We start from the raw sequence: 18,183 nt of genomic DNA, 5'->3' as shown, positions 1-18,183 counted from the left end.
CCTCCTTCGTGGAGCCATTCTGAGGTTACAACCACCAACCTGTCAGAGGTTATTTAGAAACATCTCAGGTGTTTCCAAACCGTCTTTTTGTTCAGTTTTATTGGGTCTGTTTAAGCCTAATTGACTCGTAAGTAAATTTCCTGACTCCATCTGAGTTTAAACTGAGAGCTGACAACAGCTGTTTGGTCAGACAGAAATGGAAAGAGATTATTTTTCCAAAATCATCCTTCGTCTTCTGTCAAAAAAATAAATAAATAAGATATTTAGACGGTTAATAGATGTAATCAGTTACTTGTTAGTCTGTTTAACAGCTGCTGGAATACATTTAGAACACTAATTACTACTTCTGGATCTGCGGGTGTTTCAGAGGAAACGGCATTATTTTAGTAGAAGAGGTAAAGTGGCAGCTCCCAGAAACGGGACGCTGGCTGAGGAAACTGAACTAAATGTTCAGGTTTCAGCCTTGAAGATCTCTGGAAGGCCCGGGGCTCGTTGTTTTGGGTATAAAGGGGACATTCAATGAGCTGCCTGTAAAAATCCAAACAATATTAACTCCATCTCACCAAAAAGATATTTTCCTCCAGAAATGGAAGAAAACCTGAAACTTTCTACAAATTAAACATAATGTGGACTCAAGTGAAAAACAAACCCTGATGTGAATCAGTTTTTTCTACACAAAATATATGACTCAAAATGTATGATTCAACCTCACCATGTTGTTCTCTGCGGCCGCTTTTCCTCAACAGATTGTACACATTATGTTGCGTGACGTCACCTTTTGCATGTTTGCTTACAGGTAAAGTTTTTGCACGCCTGAAAAGTGACACAGACCAATTCACACATTTCTGCCTCCAAACCAAATGGAGAAACGCCTGATGAAGATAACCTCCAATCCACGGAGACTCATTCCTCCCTAACAAAGATGTTTGTTCCTTTTTTGTAGCTTTTTCATCATCGTAAACAAGCACTCAGTGAATTCATGGTAGGATTTTATTCTTTATGCTCGATCCCAGGAAGGCCGAATGGAAATAAAACGATAATCTATAATCTAGGGAAACACAATTTTCCCACAGTTCAAAAATACTCCCTGGAAAGCTTCCTCTTTCTGTCAACACAACCCCGTCAGAGTACTGAACCACAGTAGAACCACAGTTTAGATTCAGCACTTAAACGGTAAAAATAAAGATGACCAACAGCTCCATCTTTATGCCCTCGAAGGGATTAACCCCATTCATGATCTCACTCTTTCTGAAAGCGGACCAAAACATGACAAGTGTAAGAACGATGTGTGGGAAACACTGCAAACTCGCATCCCGAGATAACCTCAAAACATTTTGTTTTTGATCACCGCAGAGCAACCGGTGTGACACAACGTGCAGCGTGTCCAGACAAGAGTTCCCCCCGTTTTTCCACCTGAACCTGCCAGCATCGACCACAGGTACGCACCCTGTAAACACCTCCTGCCTGCAGCTTTACAGGAAAAACACTGAGTGAGAGTGTGTGTGGTACATCCTCCCATTGTTTCAGGCCTCACGGGGGGGAACCCTCTCATACTATTGTTCCTCCCCGAGTTCCATTCTATCAGCTAACAAACATACAAGCACAAGCAATCTTTCAAACACGACGCACAGAATAAATGAAGCAGGCGGTCAGAGCTTCGTGCTGCTGCTTCGGTTCACACTCTGAAATCCATTTCACCATTTAAAACATTTAAACATTTACTTTTTTTTTAATCTTGTGTACATGTACTGTATCCTATTTGTATGATGCCGGCTCATTCAGGTGACATTTTCAAGAATCATCAGAATTAAGCTGCCAGATTTTGGTTCGAAGTTGTCTTTCACACGAAATGTTATCACTGCAGATTGAAACGTTCTAGTTGTTGAATGTTCTGTACTTTGGAGCAGCAGACAAATCAGCAAACACGCTCACATGGGAGGGGGGAGGACGGAGTTTCCCCAACCTCTGCTGTCCAGGGGAAAGACAAACACAATAGCATCCCAAAAAAACCAAACAAACCCCCACAGACATGTGGTACTGACTGATACTGACTGAAAGGAAGAAGAAAAGTCATTTGTTCCATTTAAACAACAAAAATGGAACGTGTGAAACATTTCTCAAGTTTAGTTTGATGATCACTGAAACTGCTGTTTTAATTAATGTGAGACAAGATGCTCTTTATTTATTTTTATTTTTTTGGAGTCTCTTGTGCTTTAAAAAAAAATCTTAACTGTATCAGAGATACAGATTCCCATATTTTCTGCAGAATCTGGTTCAACTGTCTTAATAACTGCAATGAATTAAACAGAAATACACCAAACTATCTGCACGTCCACCAGCTGAGCTCCGTGTGTGTACTTTAGTTTAAACATTAGCAGAGCGGCCCTGAAGGCAAACAGTGGAAAGTGACAAACCAGAAGGCCATCACACTGCAGGGTGAATCCACAGCAGCTGGAGCAGGTGAACCGAGACGGAGGCCAAAACAAATCACGCTATGAAGACGAAAGTGAGGAATTAGGTTCATCAAGGCGAGAGCAGACACCCCCGTAATCTGGCCTCCACGTGCACAAGGACACACACACACACCTTTCAAATTACTTCATATGCCCGCCAAAAACTGGGAATAACCAGGAAAGCAGCAGTATGAAGGTCCCTCTGCCTGTTCACAAACACACAGCATCATGAAGGCTGTTACCTGGTCTCTCCTGCCCACCACAGAAAACCACATGTTGTTCACGCTGGGACGTCCAGACTGGGAATCTCACACACACAAAGCTGTACGGCCGTTCTTACAGCAGCAGGCGCTTCAACCTGCTGACATGCAGCGACAAGTCCAAAGCCTCCCAATTACAGCAGGCGGCGGTGATCCATCCAGCTGAACATCAGTGTTTAAAATCACTGTTTACTGATACAAACGTGGCGTGAAACAGAAGAAAAAAAAAAAGAAGAAGTGGCAATGTAGACAAGGTCATTTAGCAAGTGCAGTTAAAAAGAAAAATATTGTAAATGGGAAAGCCCGATAAGACCAGGATTTTAAAGAAATTCCAAATTTTGGGGATAAAATAAACAAAGTAAATTCCTCAAATGATCCCGAGAACCACAGATTCCTCAGCAGAGGGTTTGTTAAAAAGCAGCGAATCCCAGCGCAGATCCAGAGGTGAAGTGTCGGCTGGGACACCGGCCGGTCAGACTGAGGTGGAGCGCTGCTGCAGCTCCACCAGGCAAATACCACACACACACACACACACACACACACACACACACACACACACACACACACACACACACACACACACACACACACACACACACAGTTATATAACAGGACAGAGCTCAACCCAGTTTACTGAGAACTCAAGCAGCTGTACGACAAAATTTTTTCTACCTGCCTCTCCCATCTCTCTCTCTCTCACACACACACACCCCTCCTTCCTTGTATGACCACACAGCTTTGAAAGTAAACAGAAAGAAGGTTTCCTCAGTACGTCCTTCCTTCCTGCACTTCCCCTCCACACACACACACACACAGTTTAGTAGGAAAAACAGACTCCACTCAAAAGTAAGAGGGAGAGAAAAAAAAAAAAGAAGTCAACACAATATTAACAACAGAATAACACCACAATATTTTCACACCTGCTCAAACTTCACACCTGGTCCAGCGGGGAAAATGTTGATGAAAACGACCTTAACGCAGAATTACGTAACGCTGTGGCCTCTACGAGCACAGGGCTTCCCACGTATTAGTCAAAGTGGACGTCCAGCTGTGCTGCACTTTTATTTGCCACTTCAAATTCAAATCTGAGCCACACAGGACTGACATGCACAACTTGAGCCCATGCCAACTTTTGAGAGTCAACTCAAACCAAAGCGCGGCTCCCTCGACCATATCGTCACCAGGGGGAACCACAGACCTCCTGCGGATTATTAATGCTCTGAAGGAATCTTTCATTTCATCCACCGATGAAATGACGGTGAGTCAGATTATATTTCCGACGACTATAGTTAAAACAGCAAAACAAAACAAGATAATCAGATTTAGAGAATCGATCTGTGCGAGTCTGAGTGTTACCCAGCAGGTGACGCCACCGTGCCAACCGCTCACCTTCTTCAGACTTTTTTTTTTTTTATTGTTAGGATTTCTCTCACGTTATCTCTCTTGATCTCATCAGCGAAATCCTAATTCAAACTCATCTAATCACACCTGCTTCCGTTGCTTTAGCTCATCCAGTTAATCCAACCAAACATAAACAGCACATTAGATTAGAAGTGTGTTAGGTGGATGAGAAAAACTTGAATTCACCAAGAGAAGAAATGCATTTATTTATATATTTATTTATTTTAAATCGAACACTAATGTGAATCTGTTCACTTCAATATTGGAGCACAGTGGCCACCAGGTATCCTCTGAGACATTAAAGGTGTGTGAAGAAATAAACATCAGTCAGTGAACTACACTCCCACTCAAAATGACGGAGCCAGGAATCATCCAGACGTTTCTCTGCAGCGTCACGGTCTAGTGTCTGCGCTGCCGTCAGACTCAACAGTGAAATCAGTCTTTTCAAAACAGCTGCCTTTTCTGTCAGCACTGTGTCGTGCAGACACACACAGACACACACACCCAACACACTCCATCCCAACAGTCAAGATTAAAAAAAAAAAAAAAGGCCTTCCATCAAAAAAAAAAAAACAAAAAAAAACAAAACACAAAAATAAAAACACACTGCATGCTTAGAAATAAGAACATTGAGACACTGCTTAGAAATAAGAAAACGCAAAAAGTTGAAGTTGAAATTGAACAGACAGAAGTGTTTTTAAGAGCGAGGACAAACCTCAGACCTGCTGCAGTTATTCAACTTAAACACACTTCCAGGTGTCGCTTCCTTACCTTGGCGGCAACGATGCTGAGGCCCATGCCATTGTGCTTCTTCAGCGTTACAGTGACAACCTCCGGCTCTTTCCTCATTGGCTGGAAAAGAGAGATGGACAGAGAGACAAACTGTGAGCGAGGATGAAACCTCTGAACGTGTGTTTAGCAGCCTCGGGGAAAAACTAAACGACCGTCCTGTGGCGCGTTGCCTTGGTCTGAAACGTTAAGTGTGGAGTGAAAGGAGGGAGGGATGAGAAAAGGGAGGGAAGGAATGAAGGAGGGATGACGGGGAAAGAGGGAGACCACAGAGGAACCTGTGGTCGCTGGAATGGAGTCAAGAATGAAAACCACATCATGGCTACCCCCACACCCACACACACACACACACCAGGGCTGGGTGACTGGGTGGAGAAAGAAAGACAGAAACAAAGAAAGAGAAAGAGCGTGTCTGACCGAAGGTTCCCACCATCATGAAAAAATAAATAAATAAGAAAAATAAAAAGAATCCAACATAAATAAGGTCTTGTGAGACTTGACGAGAAAAACGTCTGTCATATATATTTTGTATATTTTCCTGTTGGCTGGACTGTTCTCTTGCAAGACAGCGAGTTTTTTTTTTTTTTCCTGCCGATACACGGCAACACCCAAAACCAAACAAAACAGAGACAACCGCACGACAACTACAACACAACTCCTGCTGTGACAACACTACAGATACATTAAAAGCCACATTGGAAGGTTGTGACTTCAATGACAGCTGTAACTCTGACAACCCCGAGTCGAACGGAGCACGTTTAAAGTTTGCATTGGTGTTCTTTAAGCGCCTATAATCCTGGATTATTCATTTATTATTATAATAATAACAACAACAACAACAACAACAACAACAACAACAACAGAGTGTGTGTAATATGAATCACTTTAAGTCATAAAGAGAGAATCATCAGCATCAAGTTTTAGGACCTGGTCAGTCCAGGACAGACCAGATCACTCAGAACACATTCAGAGGCCACTTCTTGTCCTCGCCACACTGAAAGCGTTGACGTTTTCTGCCGGTTTCATTATTCCCAACGCACTGAAAACTGAAAATATTTTACTGTTCAAATTGGAACTAACTGTGATACAAGCACAACAGCCCTTTTTGTGTAACTGGCTAAAAACAGCACCACAAACCGTGTTTTTTTTTGCATAGGAAGCAGAGAAGTGAGATCTGATAACCATAACGCGTGATCACTAGTGATGCATTTTAAAGCAGGCGTGGACAGACACACAAAGAGATAAACACTCATGAGGACGCCAGGTCTGAACAGTCAGCTGAACTTTGAGCAGGAAGCAGCAGGAAGCTCTTAAAAAAAAAAAAAAAAAAAAAAAAAAAAAAACACCTGTTCTTTAACAAACAGGAGCCACATTCTGTTAGCTGGTGAACACAGAACAGCCAGATGTTCCCCCAAAGGAGCTGGTAGAGACCAAAAACAGAGAAAGAAATATGGCTCCATTTGAACAACAACCAAAACATTTTGCTTTTGCAAATTTAATCTGACAGTTTATTCCCGATGTTTTCCAAATTAAAGTGTTGTATAGTTAGTTTTATCAGCGCAGTCATTAAGTGCACCGATGTAGATCAACACTCAGGTAACATCTTGCCTGAAGCGGAGTTAAAGATTCCCCTCCGGATACTGAGGCTCATGATGTTCACGGAAAAGTCCACCATCAGCATGAACAGCTATCTTGTCACAAACACTGCTCAAAGTGCCCATCACACTGCAAAGTGAAGCAGCACTTTGATCCAGCTGCAATAAGCAGAAAGCCCCTTTTACAGCAGAGACTGGGGCAAAGTTTTCTACAGGGAACTTATCCAAGTTTTATCATGAAGCAGGTCCAGATTCTGCAGCCGCAGCGTCACTGCCGTCATATTTCAAAGTGCAAAAAATGATCAACTGAATTTAATAAGGACGCGTGGACATTAAATATAAACACAGCTTATGTCTAATGACCAGCGGGCTCTCCACTGGGTATAAAAAGACATTATTATTGAATTCCATGGGAATATTTATTTATTATTTATTATTTATTTAAATATTTATATTTATTGGCTCAGTGACTCCGTTGGAATTACACAGTTCACTCCTTCCTCAGCTTCACCTTCTTCTCCAAACATTGTTTCATCAAAAAACAAAAACTGGAGGATTAAAAAAATGGCAGTTCACAAACTGACATTCAGACATTGTTTTTTTTCTCTGTCAGAAGACAAGTTTAAAATGATGATATTCCTGTTTGGTCAAAGATGAAGCCTCAGACAGGCCACAGATGTTGCTGACAACTTTTATCATCCATCATCTTTATCAGCTTCTTGACTGTGTTGCGGCTGGGACGCACAACACTGTCACCGCTCTTACCCAAAACTACAGACAACCCAGAATGTGTTTATTGCTGAAAGGAAATGTATAAAACCAAAGTGGGCATACTGACGTAGACAAAAAGGGTGTAGCGCTGGACCGCACAGAGACAGTTTGCTGCACCCTTTTAATACACAGCCATCTGTCCACAGGAATATTCCCACACCATCAAACCTCCCACTTCTGGCAGTTTGGACAAAGAGGAGCAGGCACCTGATCTGAGCCGTTTGGCTTTAAGAGTTAATTGAGTATGACTTCACAAACATGGGCGTCCATCAGCATTTTCAGAGCAGAGAGTTTGATCGAAGGTGATTTATAATGTTAATATTTCAATGTTGTGAGTGGAAAATTTATCACATCTGAAATATGTAAACAAACTACATCATATCGAGCCTGCTGAGGAGGAAACACAGCAGGGCTGGACTTGGAGGTGGCACAAGAGCCTCACCCCCTCCTAAACACACACCATTAATCAAACTGTGTGTTTGTGTGTGTGAGACAGAGAGAGAGAGAGAGACTGCTGAAATAGTAGAGCTGGGATAAACAAACCAATTACAGAGGAAGTGGCTGAGTGTGTATGTGTGTGCGTGTGCGTGCGTTGTGTTGAAAAGGGGGCCTATCATTTATGGCTCCATGCTCACTAACTAACTACTGCGACGTGATTGGTGTTTGAACAAATGTGTGTGTCTGTGTGGAGGTTGTTATGAAAAGTAAATTGCCCCCTCTAAAGTCACTGTAATCACTGCCTTCCAACTGGGAGACCACACACACTCACACACAAACACACACCCCTCTGGAAATGAATCAAAGCAACTTCCAGGTTCAAACCTTTCTAAAAATAGTCAAGCTATGTCAGTCGTCCAGCTCAGACTCTGTTGAGGAATTTTACCTTTTTTAGTCTTAAACTCACCTGGAAACTGATGCCAGTTTTCACTGGTCTAACTCCTGCACACGCTCTGAAATCCTGTAAATCTACAGCAATTCATATCTCAACTGTCCAGTGCGGTGGAAAGATGAGCTAAAAAAGCTCAACCACAGCAGCAGAAAGGAGCTTGTATAACATATAATGAAGTATTTGTTAGCGCTCTGTATTTTCCAGAAAATTAAACATGTCAGACTCTGACATTTATCTTTAACATGTCAACAACATGTTTTTTTTTTTTTTTTTTTTTAATCCTTATGCTTCCTGTGTTTCCATAAATTTTAGCCAACAACTGATTGTTTGCAGTTTTTTTGTATTCATATTCTCACACATGTAACTGAAACGTCTGTTTACCTTATTTTGTTTTCTGAGTTTAGATAGAAACAAAGAGGAACGTGTCTGAAGATTTTATACTGAGGTCAGGAGAAGAAGACCGATTTAAAATATGTCAGAGCTTTTTGTTTTTTTTAGGGAGACTAGGGACAGTTTGTTTCAACTCAAAATTACAAATTTAGAGGCAGAGGATTTCAGATTTGGAAGCTCAGCATAGACATTTTAGCAAACCACAGTGTAGGAGGAAGATAAAAGCCTTAAAAATACAGCGTTCCTTCTCCGCAGGCGTTTAGAGAATTAGTCTGAAACAAAAGCAAGATGAAGGAAATTTAGAAGTGTGTTGCGAACACGATTTTCAGAAGACTGAACAGAGTTCCTCAGCTGCCATCAAAGACTTCCTCCCTGCCTGAGCTGTCAGATCTACTGTGCACTCGGTTCTCCGCGGCTTTTATGAGTCAGCATTATTGGACCTGCTCACACTCCTCTGTGGCGCCAACTTTACCCAGGATGCCCTGACACACACACACACACACACACACACACGGCAAAAAAAAAAAAAAAAAAAACACCAAAAAAAAAAAAACCCACAGTGATTTAGAGAGAGAGGGAGAGTATCTGTGTGGTTGTGTTAATATCCTACCATCTCTGAGTTGTCAGCCGCAGAGAAGTGGCTGTCACAGTCAGCTCCTTCGAAGTGAACGGTCCAGGTACCAGGAGAACGAGGGTGGGGCGTTAACCGACAGAAGCCTGGTAGAGGGAGAAGAGACACGCTGTCATCTATGTGCTGCGTATCAGCTGATAAATAGTGATAAAGGCCGATTATAATTTACTACAGCCTGAAATGACTCCTGTATAAAAAATTATCACAAAAAGCTGAAGAAGTGAAGTAATTTCGATGACAGATCAACTGTCATTTATTTTATGTGTCAGTCAACGAGTCTGTCTGTTATTTCTGATCTGAAAAAGTTGTTTTACTCCTCAGCGTTTGCTGCTGGTATCAGTGACGTTACCTCTCTGCAGCAGCGGATCCAGGAAGTCCTGCAGGCCGTTGGGGAGGCTGCGCACCACATCGCAGGAGTAGCCGTCCTCAGGCAGGAGGAAGGGCAGCTGGAGGTCTGGATCCTCCTCCAGCTGGACCTCTCGTCCGTCGCTCCTCGCCAGCTCGTCTGCTGTGTTTTCCGCCACTGCCACCACATGGTCTATCAGCTCCTGCACACGCAAGATCAAACACATGCGGCTCAAAAGCTGTGTTATCTAAATCAGACAAAGCTGAAGTCGACTAGCAGAAACACTTAAACTATTCCAGTTAAAATTTTAAAAAGGTAGTCGCTTGTGTGCGTGTGTCTTACAGGCGGGATGTAAGGCTCATCTGGAGCACAATGGTAGTTGGTCATGAGGGCGTGAAGCTGCAGGGAGTTGAGCTTGAAGCAGGTGTTATGGATGTTCGGCACATCCTGCATGGAGTATTTGTCCATTGTCAGCAGGGTGGTGGCCTGGAACACAGGGTTAGGGTTATATTTTATCAAATATACTTTAACTTTTTGGCAATGAATTCTTTATATAGATGAGATGATTAATCAACCAGGAACAGCCACATATTTGGTGTCTAAATGGACTAATATGTTTAATATATCTGATCTAATTAACAGTAAAACACTTCACAGTTGAGGAAGAGTCACACTATACCTGCTTTAGATAAGAATTTATCTTTACTTTATCTTATTTCGACTTCTTCCTATCACGAACAAACAAAACGACAAGCCTGCTTTTATGAATTCACCAAACAAACGCGATGAAAGACAGCAGAGTCCAAACAGTTCTGCTTTGGTCTGAAGCAGGTGAGGCTGTGAAGTCACTCGTCTCCATGCTCCAATTAGAATTTAACAATGCAATAATCAGAGGCAGTTGACGGCTGCTGTGTTGTCGGCTCATGTTGCCATGGAGATGTCCGCCTCAGTCAAGTCTGATCAAACACCGCTGACGCAGGCTGAAGAAGCCGATTAGCTTTATGTGCCTTTTAAAGTCATTATGTACATATTTCTTTCCGAAGCTCAGTGCAAGCGTGTATATATGACGACAGCATGTTTGTTCAAAGCTCATTTACTGCCACCATCATGTTTCTAACTGGTGATGGTGGAAAAATATACACATCAAAATCCCTGCTTCACCTGTACAATCCGGCTAAGGTGGCAGTCGGCGGCAAGCTCCAGGCCCTGTTTCTCTGCCCAGGCCTCAATGTGGCTGAGCTGCTGTCGGAGGATGGCCCCCCAGTAGTGACAACACAGGCCCGACTCCGTGTCCGTCACCAGCTTGTTAAAGAGCCACATGTTGATGAAGTGGAAGAGCTGGGAGAAAAGCTGGATGGTGAGCGCGGCGTTGACGCGACACCGCCGCAGTAACGACATCGCCCCCGTCAGCGTGTGCAGGACGTCCTCTGGAAGAGAAAGGCTCCATCTTTAAACATCCAGCATGCTGTCTGCTGTTTGATAACCACCAAAAAATAAAAAGAGTTGAACCTAAGGATATCAAATTTTTAGTTCCCAACCGAGACACCACGTAAAGGTGTTTCAAGATAAAAAAAAAAAATAATAATAATTAAATCAAACAGCACAGCAAACAAGGAAAAGAACTAATTTCTGTTCTACAAAAGCTGTTGGGACATTTTTTTCAATTGTTTTTTTTTTTTTTTTCAGCTTCTGAACATGACTGCGTGGTGTTCTTATTTTACCTATCTTGGGTCTTTGTGGATTATGCTCCTCTGGGTCGTCCAGAAAGGCAGGCATGTAGTTATTTAGATCAGCTTGGAGACAGTGAACCAGGTACCTGCAACAACACACCAGAGCATATCAAAGACACACAAAGTACTCTTCACCATCAAACAACAGACAAAGTAACTTCTGTGGTTCAGGAAACCATGTTGACATAAAAAGATCCTTCCTTCCTGCCTTGAAAATATTTACTCAAAGTGCTGATAATCTGAAAACCAGTTCGTGTTGAAACTAGCTGGCAAATTTTGTCAATGAAGTCACTAATCTTTTAAATACTTGGAATTAGTTAGATTTTGATCTACAGAAAGTCCAAACTGTAACATTCACACAATAATTTTCCTTAAGCAGTCAATTGTTTTTGGACTGTAGACTTGATGTAGAAACTGGTGAATTTCCTCCAGTTCCCTGACCTTTCACTGACTTCCCCTCCCTGGAGTGCAGCTCTTAAAGATATTCCAGCATACTGCAGTCACACAAACACAAACACAAACACACACACACGCAGACTGACTTGAAGGCCATCTGCACCAGATGGGCGAGGATGTCCTGGGCGTCCAGCGTGATGCGACTCAGGTCTCGGTCCTGCTTGATGAAGTTGAGCAGTTCGGAGGCGTTGGCCATCCAGAAAGCTAGAGCGCCTGCGATGTTCTTCTGTTTCTGTAACCGACCAATCACAGCCACGAACGAAGACACGAAAAAACAAAGAAAACACATACGGAGGAAGCTGTTAGATGAAGGAGAGGTCGAGGAGTTAAACAGAAGCTAGGAGACAGAGGGGTTTCTGTTTGAGTGGCAGCCAGAAGGAGCAGTTGTTACTTCAGGGATAGACTCATGCCCCGCCCACCCCACCCTCGAAGCCAACCCCATGTCGCGAGGAAGAGTGGTCATCGTCATCATCATCACCATTTTCAAAGAATATGATCATGTCTTTTCCCCTCTGACTGAACCATATTGACCAATCCTCTTCACGTGCAGGGACGGCACCATCTATCAGGTCACCAGATACCGACCGCCTCCTCCCGCCACCAGCTGGCACAAAAGTGTTTAGACTGTAGACAACATGTGTTGAATCTGCACGCATATGACCAAAAGATATATCAAGAGATACATTTGAAAATGAACTTTGAAAAGTATTTTTAAAACTAGTTACTGGCTCTCTGAGATCAGTGCCACCTTCATATCTGCATACCTCTCTGTGGAAACCAGCCAATTAGCTTAACTTAGCAAAAAGACTGGGAACAGGGGAAATCCACCAACCAGCACGTAATTAAAACGTTATATCCCCTTTGTTTAATCCATAAAAACAACAATTTGTGGTTTTGCAGAGTGTGTGTGTTCTTTGTTAGATGCTTTTGTCACTTCTTATGCCAAGTTAAACAGACACATGAGTGGTACCAAGCTTCCCATCTAACTCACAGCTAGAAAGCAAATTAGCATAAACCCTTAAACTATTACAGACAATACAACATGTTAAAGGGAAATTAAAACTTTGAAGCTGCATGTCTCTGCAGTCTAAAGGGATCAAAGAGGTTCCTGCAGAGTGAAGCAGCAGGGCCGCACTGTTTTATAAGCCAGGATAATCATATCGGGGAGTAATTACTAATGACCAGCAGTGACTGGACCGTTTCAGTCCGTTAACAACACTTCGACCTGCTCCACATGTCAGTCTGCAGTTTTAAAGAACAGTTTGGTGGTTGGGAGGACAGAGTCTGTGTCTGAGGAGCTGATAGGTTAATATCCCCGCCGCTCAGAGGAGGAAGGAATGTGTGAAGCTCGGCTGCCCTCCTCCATACCCGCACTCATCTATCCCCGCCTTGGTGACTTAAAACAAATCCAACAAGACACAGAAAATAAACCCTTCATTCAGAACAGCCAGAGAACGAGAGATGGAGCAAAGTGCATCCAAAATGAAACGTGACATTAAAAACATTTAAAACACAGGACGGATGGTTGGACAGATTAAATGAGCATCCGAACAGACAAATGAAGCAGAGGAGGTGGAGGAAGCCAGAGGGACGTGACTTGTCTCTCATCCACACTGTTGAGTAGGAGAAGCAAGACGTGATGTCACACAAAATGGATGCCAGAATTAAAGATGGAGCAACGACGGAAAAGAGTGGTTGCTTTGGTTTTGTGCTGTTTTCACTTTATTTCTTTATTTACTTTGGTAGTTTGTTTCTTTTTTTTTTTTTAGTACCAGGCAGGTCCAGGAAGCTGAATGGAATTAGTTGGGTTGATGTTGCTTAGTTTTCCAGCTGTGGGTAAGACGCATTATCATGGCTTTGTTTTAACATTTCTGTTAGATGGAGAAAAAGAAGCAGCAACAACAATGAAGGGCTGGTCAAAAAAAGCCAACGGGGGGGAGAGAGAGAGAGAGAGAGAGAGAGAGAGAAGCAGGAGGCAACAAAAGGCAGAGATTAATAGGAGAGAGATCAGTGAGGCTGGGCGACATGATTTCACATCATCAGCTGATAAATCTATTTCCGTCTAACCACAACATGCCATAATGGAGAACAGCCAAGGAGAAAGACTTATATCAAGTGATGCTGCAAAATATTTAATCTACAAAAATGGAAAATGGTTTGACAGCCTAATTAAGTTTGGTCTTCAGAATGTAATGTTACAGACAGGGAAAATAACCAGTCTGCAATTTATAGTTCAAAATGTGTGCAGAATTACTGTTGTAATGTAATAGTCAAATTTTACCTGGCTTTGCAGTTCTTTTTTGCATTTTATGTTGCTGATGTATTTAGTTTTTTGCCCTTTTTAAAATCATTTGATTTATATTTTAGAACATATCTTTCATCCCATGTTTTAACATTTGCGGCAAACCTTATTTAAATATTGATAATGTGAGCCTATTAGTAAATTTTTATTTCCTTCCAACATTTTGTGAAATATGAGTGATGCAATAAATCTTTCAAATTTTTTTAACCTCAAAATAAATAGGTCCTTATTGCTTATATTAGATATAAAACTAATTTCTGCTGCAGCAGACAGCAACACTTTCTCACAGTAACAGATGGAAAAATGTTCTTTGAAGGCAAACTAAACCTTTACCTTAGGAGAAAATTGTGCCATCTGTTACTTTTCCCCCATCTATTTCTTTTTTTAAGTTTCAATTCCTTAAAAACAGCCTGAACTATACTTTAAATTAAACTCCAATAACAGCACATTTTAACAATTAAAGTTAAAATATTAATGCATATCGCCCAAACCTGGAGAGAAAGAGAAAGAAAGGAAGGGTGAGTGAAGGAGGTAGACGAGTCTGTAGCAGCCGTATCATGGTGTGCTATTGTGCTATCCTACCTGATCCCCTTCAGGAATCTCCTGGATGGAAGGAAGAGGAGGAAGAGGAGGAGGAGGAGGAGGAGGAGGACACGTTCACAGGACAGAGAGAAAACACGTCAACAGCTACAGTATGGACACGGCCATGTAACACACACAAACACATACACTGACAAACACATGGTCATGGTTTACAATGTAAAGCCATCTTGAACCTGACGGAGCTCAAAGTGTCTGTAAAATGTAAACATTCATGAAGTTTTAATATCCTCAGTGGCAAGTAATAACAATGCAACTAATTTTTATACATCTAAAACAGCTAAAAGGTTTGAAATCATATTCAAATCCATTACGATTATTTCTGTTTATTAACACAGCTGAATGTTTTTGTACTCTACAGGTTTTAAACACTGAATTTAAAATATTAACAGAATAACAGAAGATGAATTGAGACAAATTAACAGTAAATTATGTTAGTGAGACATCTGTTGACAAAAAGAAGAGAGAACATCGTGCTCAGGTTTAATAGCAGCTGTGGCTAAAGCTGGAAGTCTCTGATTGGCTGAGAAAAAGGAGGTGGACAAACTAAATGATCTCAGGTTACGTCCACACGACAACATTCTTGCATTAAGACGGCATTTTAAATTGAAAACGATTTGTGTCCGAGCAAGCTCTGGATCAAAAACGATGCACAGCCATTCAGGGACACCGGGCATGTGAGTCGGTGTGAACAGGAAACAGATCTCAGTCGGACTCAGCTGATTAGTTTGCAGAAAGCACTACAAGCTACAGGTGAGGAAAGCAAATGTGGATGTAGCGTTAAACTTTCATTTTTTTTTCCAAGACAGCTGCTAGCAAAGACAACAAGGTCAGCAAGTCCTCTAATCTGTTTCCTAAGGTCTCCAAATTTGGCTGCCCAGACTTCCTGGAGTTTTCAAAATAAAATGGGGCCAACAAAGAAAAAGAGATGCATAGTGGTAGTGTGGACGTAACGGGAAACAACGACATGAGTGATGCAAGGTGGTGTGTTGATCTCATCCTGGTACTTAATTTGACAATGACTTGAATTGTTTAAAGGCATTTCTTTCATTAAAATGTCAACAACAATAAAAACTGGCCACAAACAAACCCACTCAGCACATATCATATACTGACGCAGTAGTTCAGTGTCTGCTGAATTAACGTCTTCATATAATTATAAGAACAGGAGATGCCCACACAACCACACTGATGCAGATTCTAAACTCATGTGCAGCTCGAGGCGCCGACGTGCCTACATTCCTCAGTAGCTAAAGATATTTCCCTGAAACTCTATAAAACTGAAATCCTACTACACACAGACTGAAATAGATCAAGTCTTACAGTCCACTATGTGAAAGAGTGTGTGTGTGTGTGTTTTCTTTCATAACTCCCCTGCATACCAAGGGCAGTGAATAACTGGCTGCGAGCTGAGCAAATAAAGGCAAATGGCACTAATAAAAGCATTTGTGCTTTATTGAGCATTACCAAGGAAGGTTTCTTAAAAAAAAAAAAAAAAAACGTACAGTGTCGGTTATTTTTCCCCTTAATCCCTTTCCCTCTTCATCTACCAAGGCCCTGTGTTTCATTTCTTGACTTCATGTTGACATTTTTGGCCAAAGTAACGTAGTGTGCGCATATCAGGCCTCAAATCCAACAAGCAACAAACGAAACCAGAGGAAAACAGTTACATGCTAAAAGTTTTTTCTGATTTAAATCAAAACGTGTTAGAAACAAAACATGCATTCAGTGAAAATTCCTGTGGTTGTTTGCGTCAATGTAGATGTCCTTGTTACTTAAGTTTATATGACTTAAATAAGGCATCTAAAGCGCACTGTTGGGGATCCTTACCTAAAAAGTGAAATCTATCACATTAGCACTCCAATATATCCTAATGATTTCCAGCTCTATTGATCAGTGATAAGTCCATGCTGACTTTACGCATCGAGCATTTAACACTGACAGGTGGTCAAACAAGACTGAAACATAACTTTGGGGAAAAGACTGCAAGAAAAACATATGCAAACACATTCACACCTTACAACAACATGTGTTGTAGTTTGTAAGAGTACAGTTAATTGGAGGGGAGGGGGCAGTTAAGCCAAACATCAAAGATAAAATCTATATTTCAGCACAGGCAGAAACAGCATTAAGGAGGAAGAGTGGCCACACGAATGGCAGCAGAACACACACAGATAATGCCAATGAACTTTGACAGTTTGTTCCATATGGTAACACAGTTAAAGGTGTGAAGGGCGGTGGTACTAACCTGGATGACTCCCTCCATCATGCTCACCATCTTGTTGACGATGGCGATGACCTTGTGCGTCCTCTCAGAGGGCGACATGTCCGGCCGGTAGGTCGGCGACAGGACGTAGCGACAGGCCATGTACAGGACGTATGTGGGGGAGAGTTTGAAGTGGACCGTGGAACTGTTGGTGTAGTTTATGATGGCCGACAGGAAGGTGTCTTCAGCTGGATGCAAACACATCGAGGGAGACAATTACATCATCTCATCATACGCCAGAGGAGAGTCTCCACAGGTAAAACTGTGGGAATAATATTTTTATTTTCCATCTGGATCAAAAATAGTTCAAATTAGTAAGATAACCAAAAGGGAGCAAAGGCATAAAGCTCAATCAGAATATAATTTTCTAAGTTCCAACATTCAAAAACAAAACCATGAAGATATGGAGCCGCCGGAGAAACAAGACATGCCGAAGCAATGAACATCAATTTCAATCAAGAACTGAAGTGAGACTATGCGGCCTTTCTTCCAAAGAACCAGAGCAGCCCTGATCAATAACCACACTATCAAACGGCAGCGTATCTATCATACCAGAGTTTAAACAGACTGTTGGTAACAGATCATATTGCGAGATGCGATAGTGTCATTAAAGCGTCATAAAACAGTTTTGAGTGTGAGTGTGGTCTGGTTTTCTGCCAGTGTAGCTCAGGCGGTTAAGTATTTGATGTCAAACTGGTTGCAGCTGCTGTTAAGCAGCAAAAAGACAGCGCTTTCTCTGAAAAAGCTGAAGATCAGAAACTCTGGATTTCAGTGGTGCATGTGCATCGTTGTCCCGAACACACTCTCCGACTGTTGGAGCATGTGGTTTCTACTGTTGCATTGTGGGTACAGTGTTCTCCCCTAGCTCAGAAACCCTGCTTTGGCTGGAAAAACAGATGATCTAACACTATGCCAAATACATACACACACTAAAGCCCAGAGCACACGGAAAAGTCAATAAACACGACGGAGGAAACAGCTCGAGGAGCTTAGAGTGTCAGGGAGTGTTTGGGAAGAGTGGGGTTCGTGAAACTAAAACTTTAACACACTCTGGTGTTACTTGGGTCTCATTAATGTCCATTTTAACAACATAGCTCTGACAGAACTCAGATCTACAGTTTCCCCACAGCACCAGAAGCCATGTGAGGACTGAGATGTTTGTGTAAAGCATCGGCTGCCACCGGCTGATTAGAAACTCTGACTCTTCTTCCACTCAGTTCTCTTTTTTAGTGGCCATTTTTAACATATTTCAACATCAGAACAAAACGTCAAATTAACTATAACTCAATTAAATCCAACAAAGA

General features: G+C 41.9%; 1 protein-coding gene across 4 annotated transcripts in view; it reads right to left on the bottom strand.

The window, feature by feature from the left end:
* Positions 1-18,183, bottom strand: part of afdna (afadin, adherens junction formation factor a) — a 74,311-nt gene that overhangs the window by 19,642 nt on the left and 36,486 nt on the right. For 2 of the 4 annotated variants that reach the window (XM_029495758.1, XM_029495759.1), the window contains 9 exons: positions 16,862-17,067; positions 14,596-14,616; positions 11,798-11,943; positions 11,247-11,341; positions 10,687-10,952; positions 9,868-10,011; positions 9,529-9,727; positions 9,159-9,265; positions 4,886-4,966 (listed from right to left, as the gene is read on the bottom strand). In XM_029495758.1, coding sequence (XP_029351618.1) covers positions 4,886-4,966; positions 9,159-9,265; positions 9,529-9,727; positions 9,868-10,011; positions 10,687-10,952; positions 11,247-11,341; positions 11,798-11,943; positions 14,596-14,616; positions 16,862-17,067 — 1,265 coding nt within the window. The remainder of the gene's footprint in view (positions 1-4,885; positions 4,967-9,158; positions 9,266-9,528; positions 9,728-9,867; positions 10,012-10,686; positions 10,953-11,246; positions 11,342-11,797; positions 11,944-14,595; positions 14,617-16,861; positions 17,068-18,183) is intronic. The other 2 variants (XM_029495760.1, XM_029495761.1) reach the window with 1 other exon arrangement.

The sequence above is a fragment of the Echeneis naucrates genome, chromosome 24 (assembly GCF_900963305.1).
Source record: "Echeneis naucrates chromosome 24, fEcheNa1.1, whole genome shotgun sequence".
In the NCBI taxonomy this organism is placed as follows: domain Eukaryota; kingdom Metazoa; phylum Chordata; class Actinopteri; order Carangiformes; family Echeneidae; genus Echeneis; species Echeneis naucrates.
The sequence above is the reverse complement of the archived record's forward strand: the minus strand, read 5'-3'. Positions and strand labels throughout refer to the sequence as shown.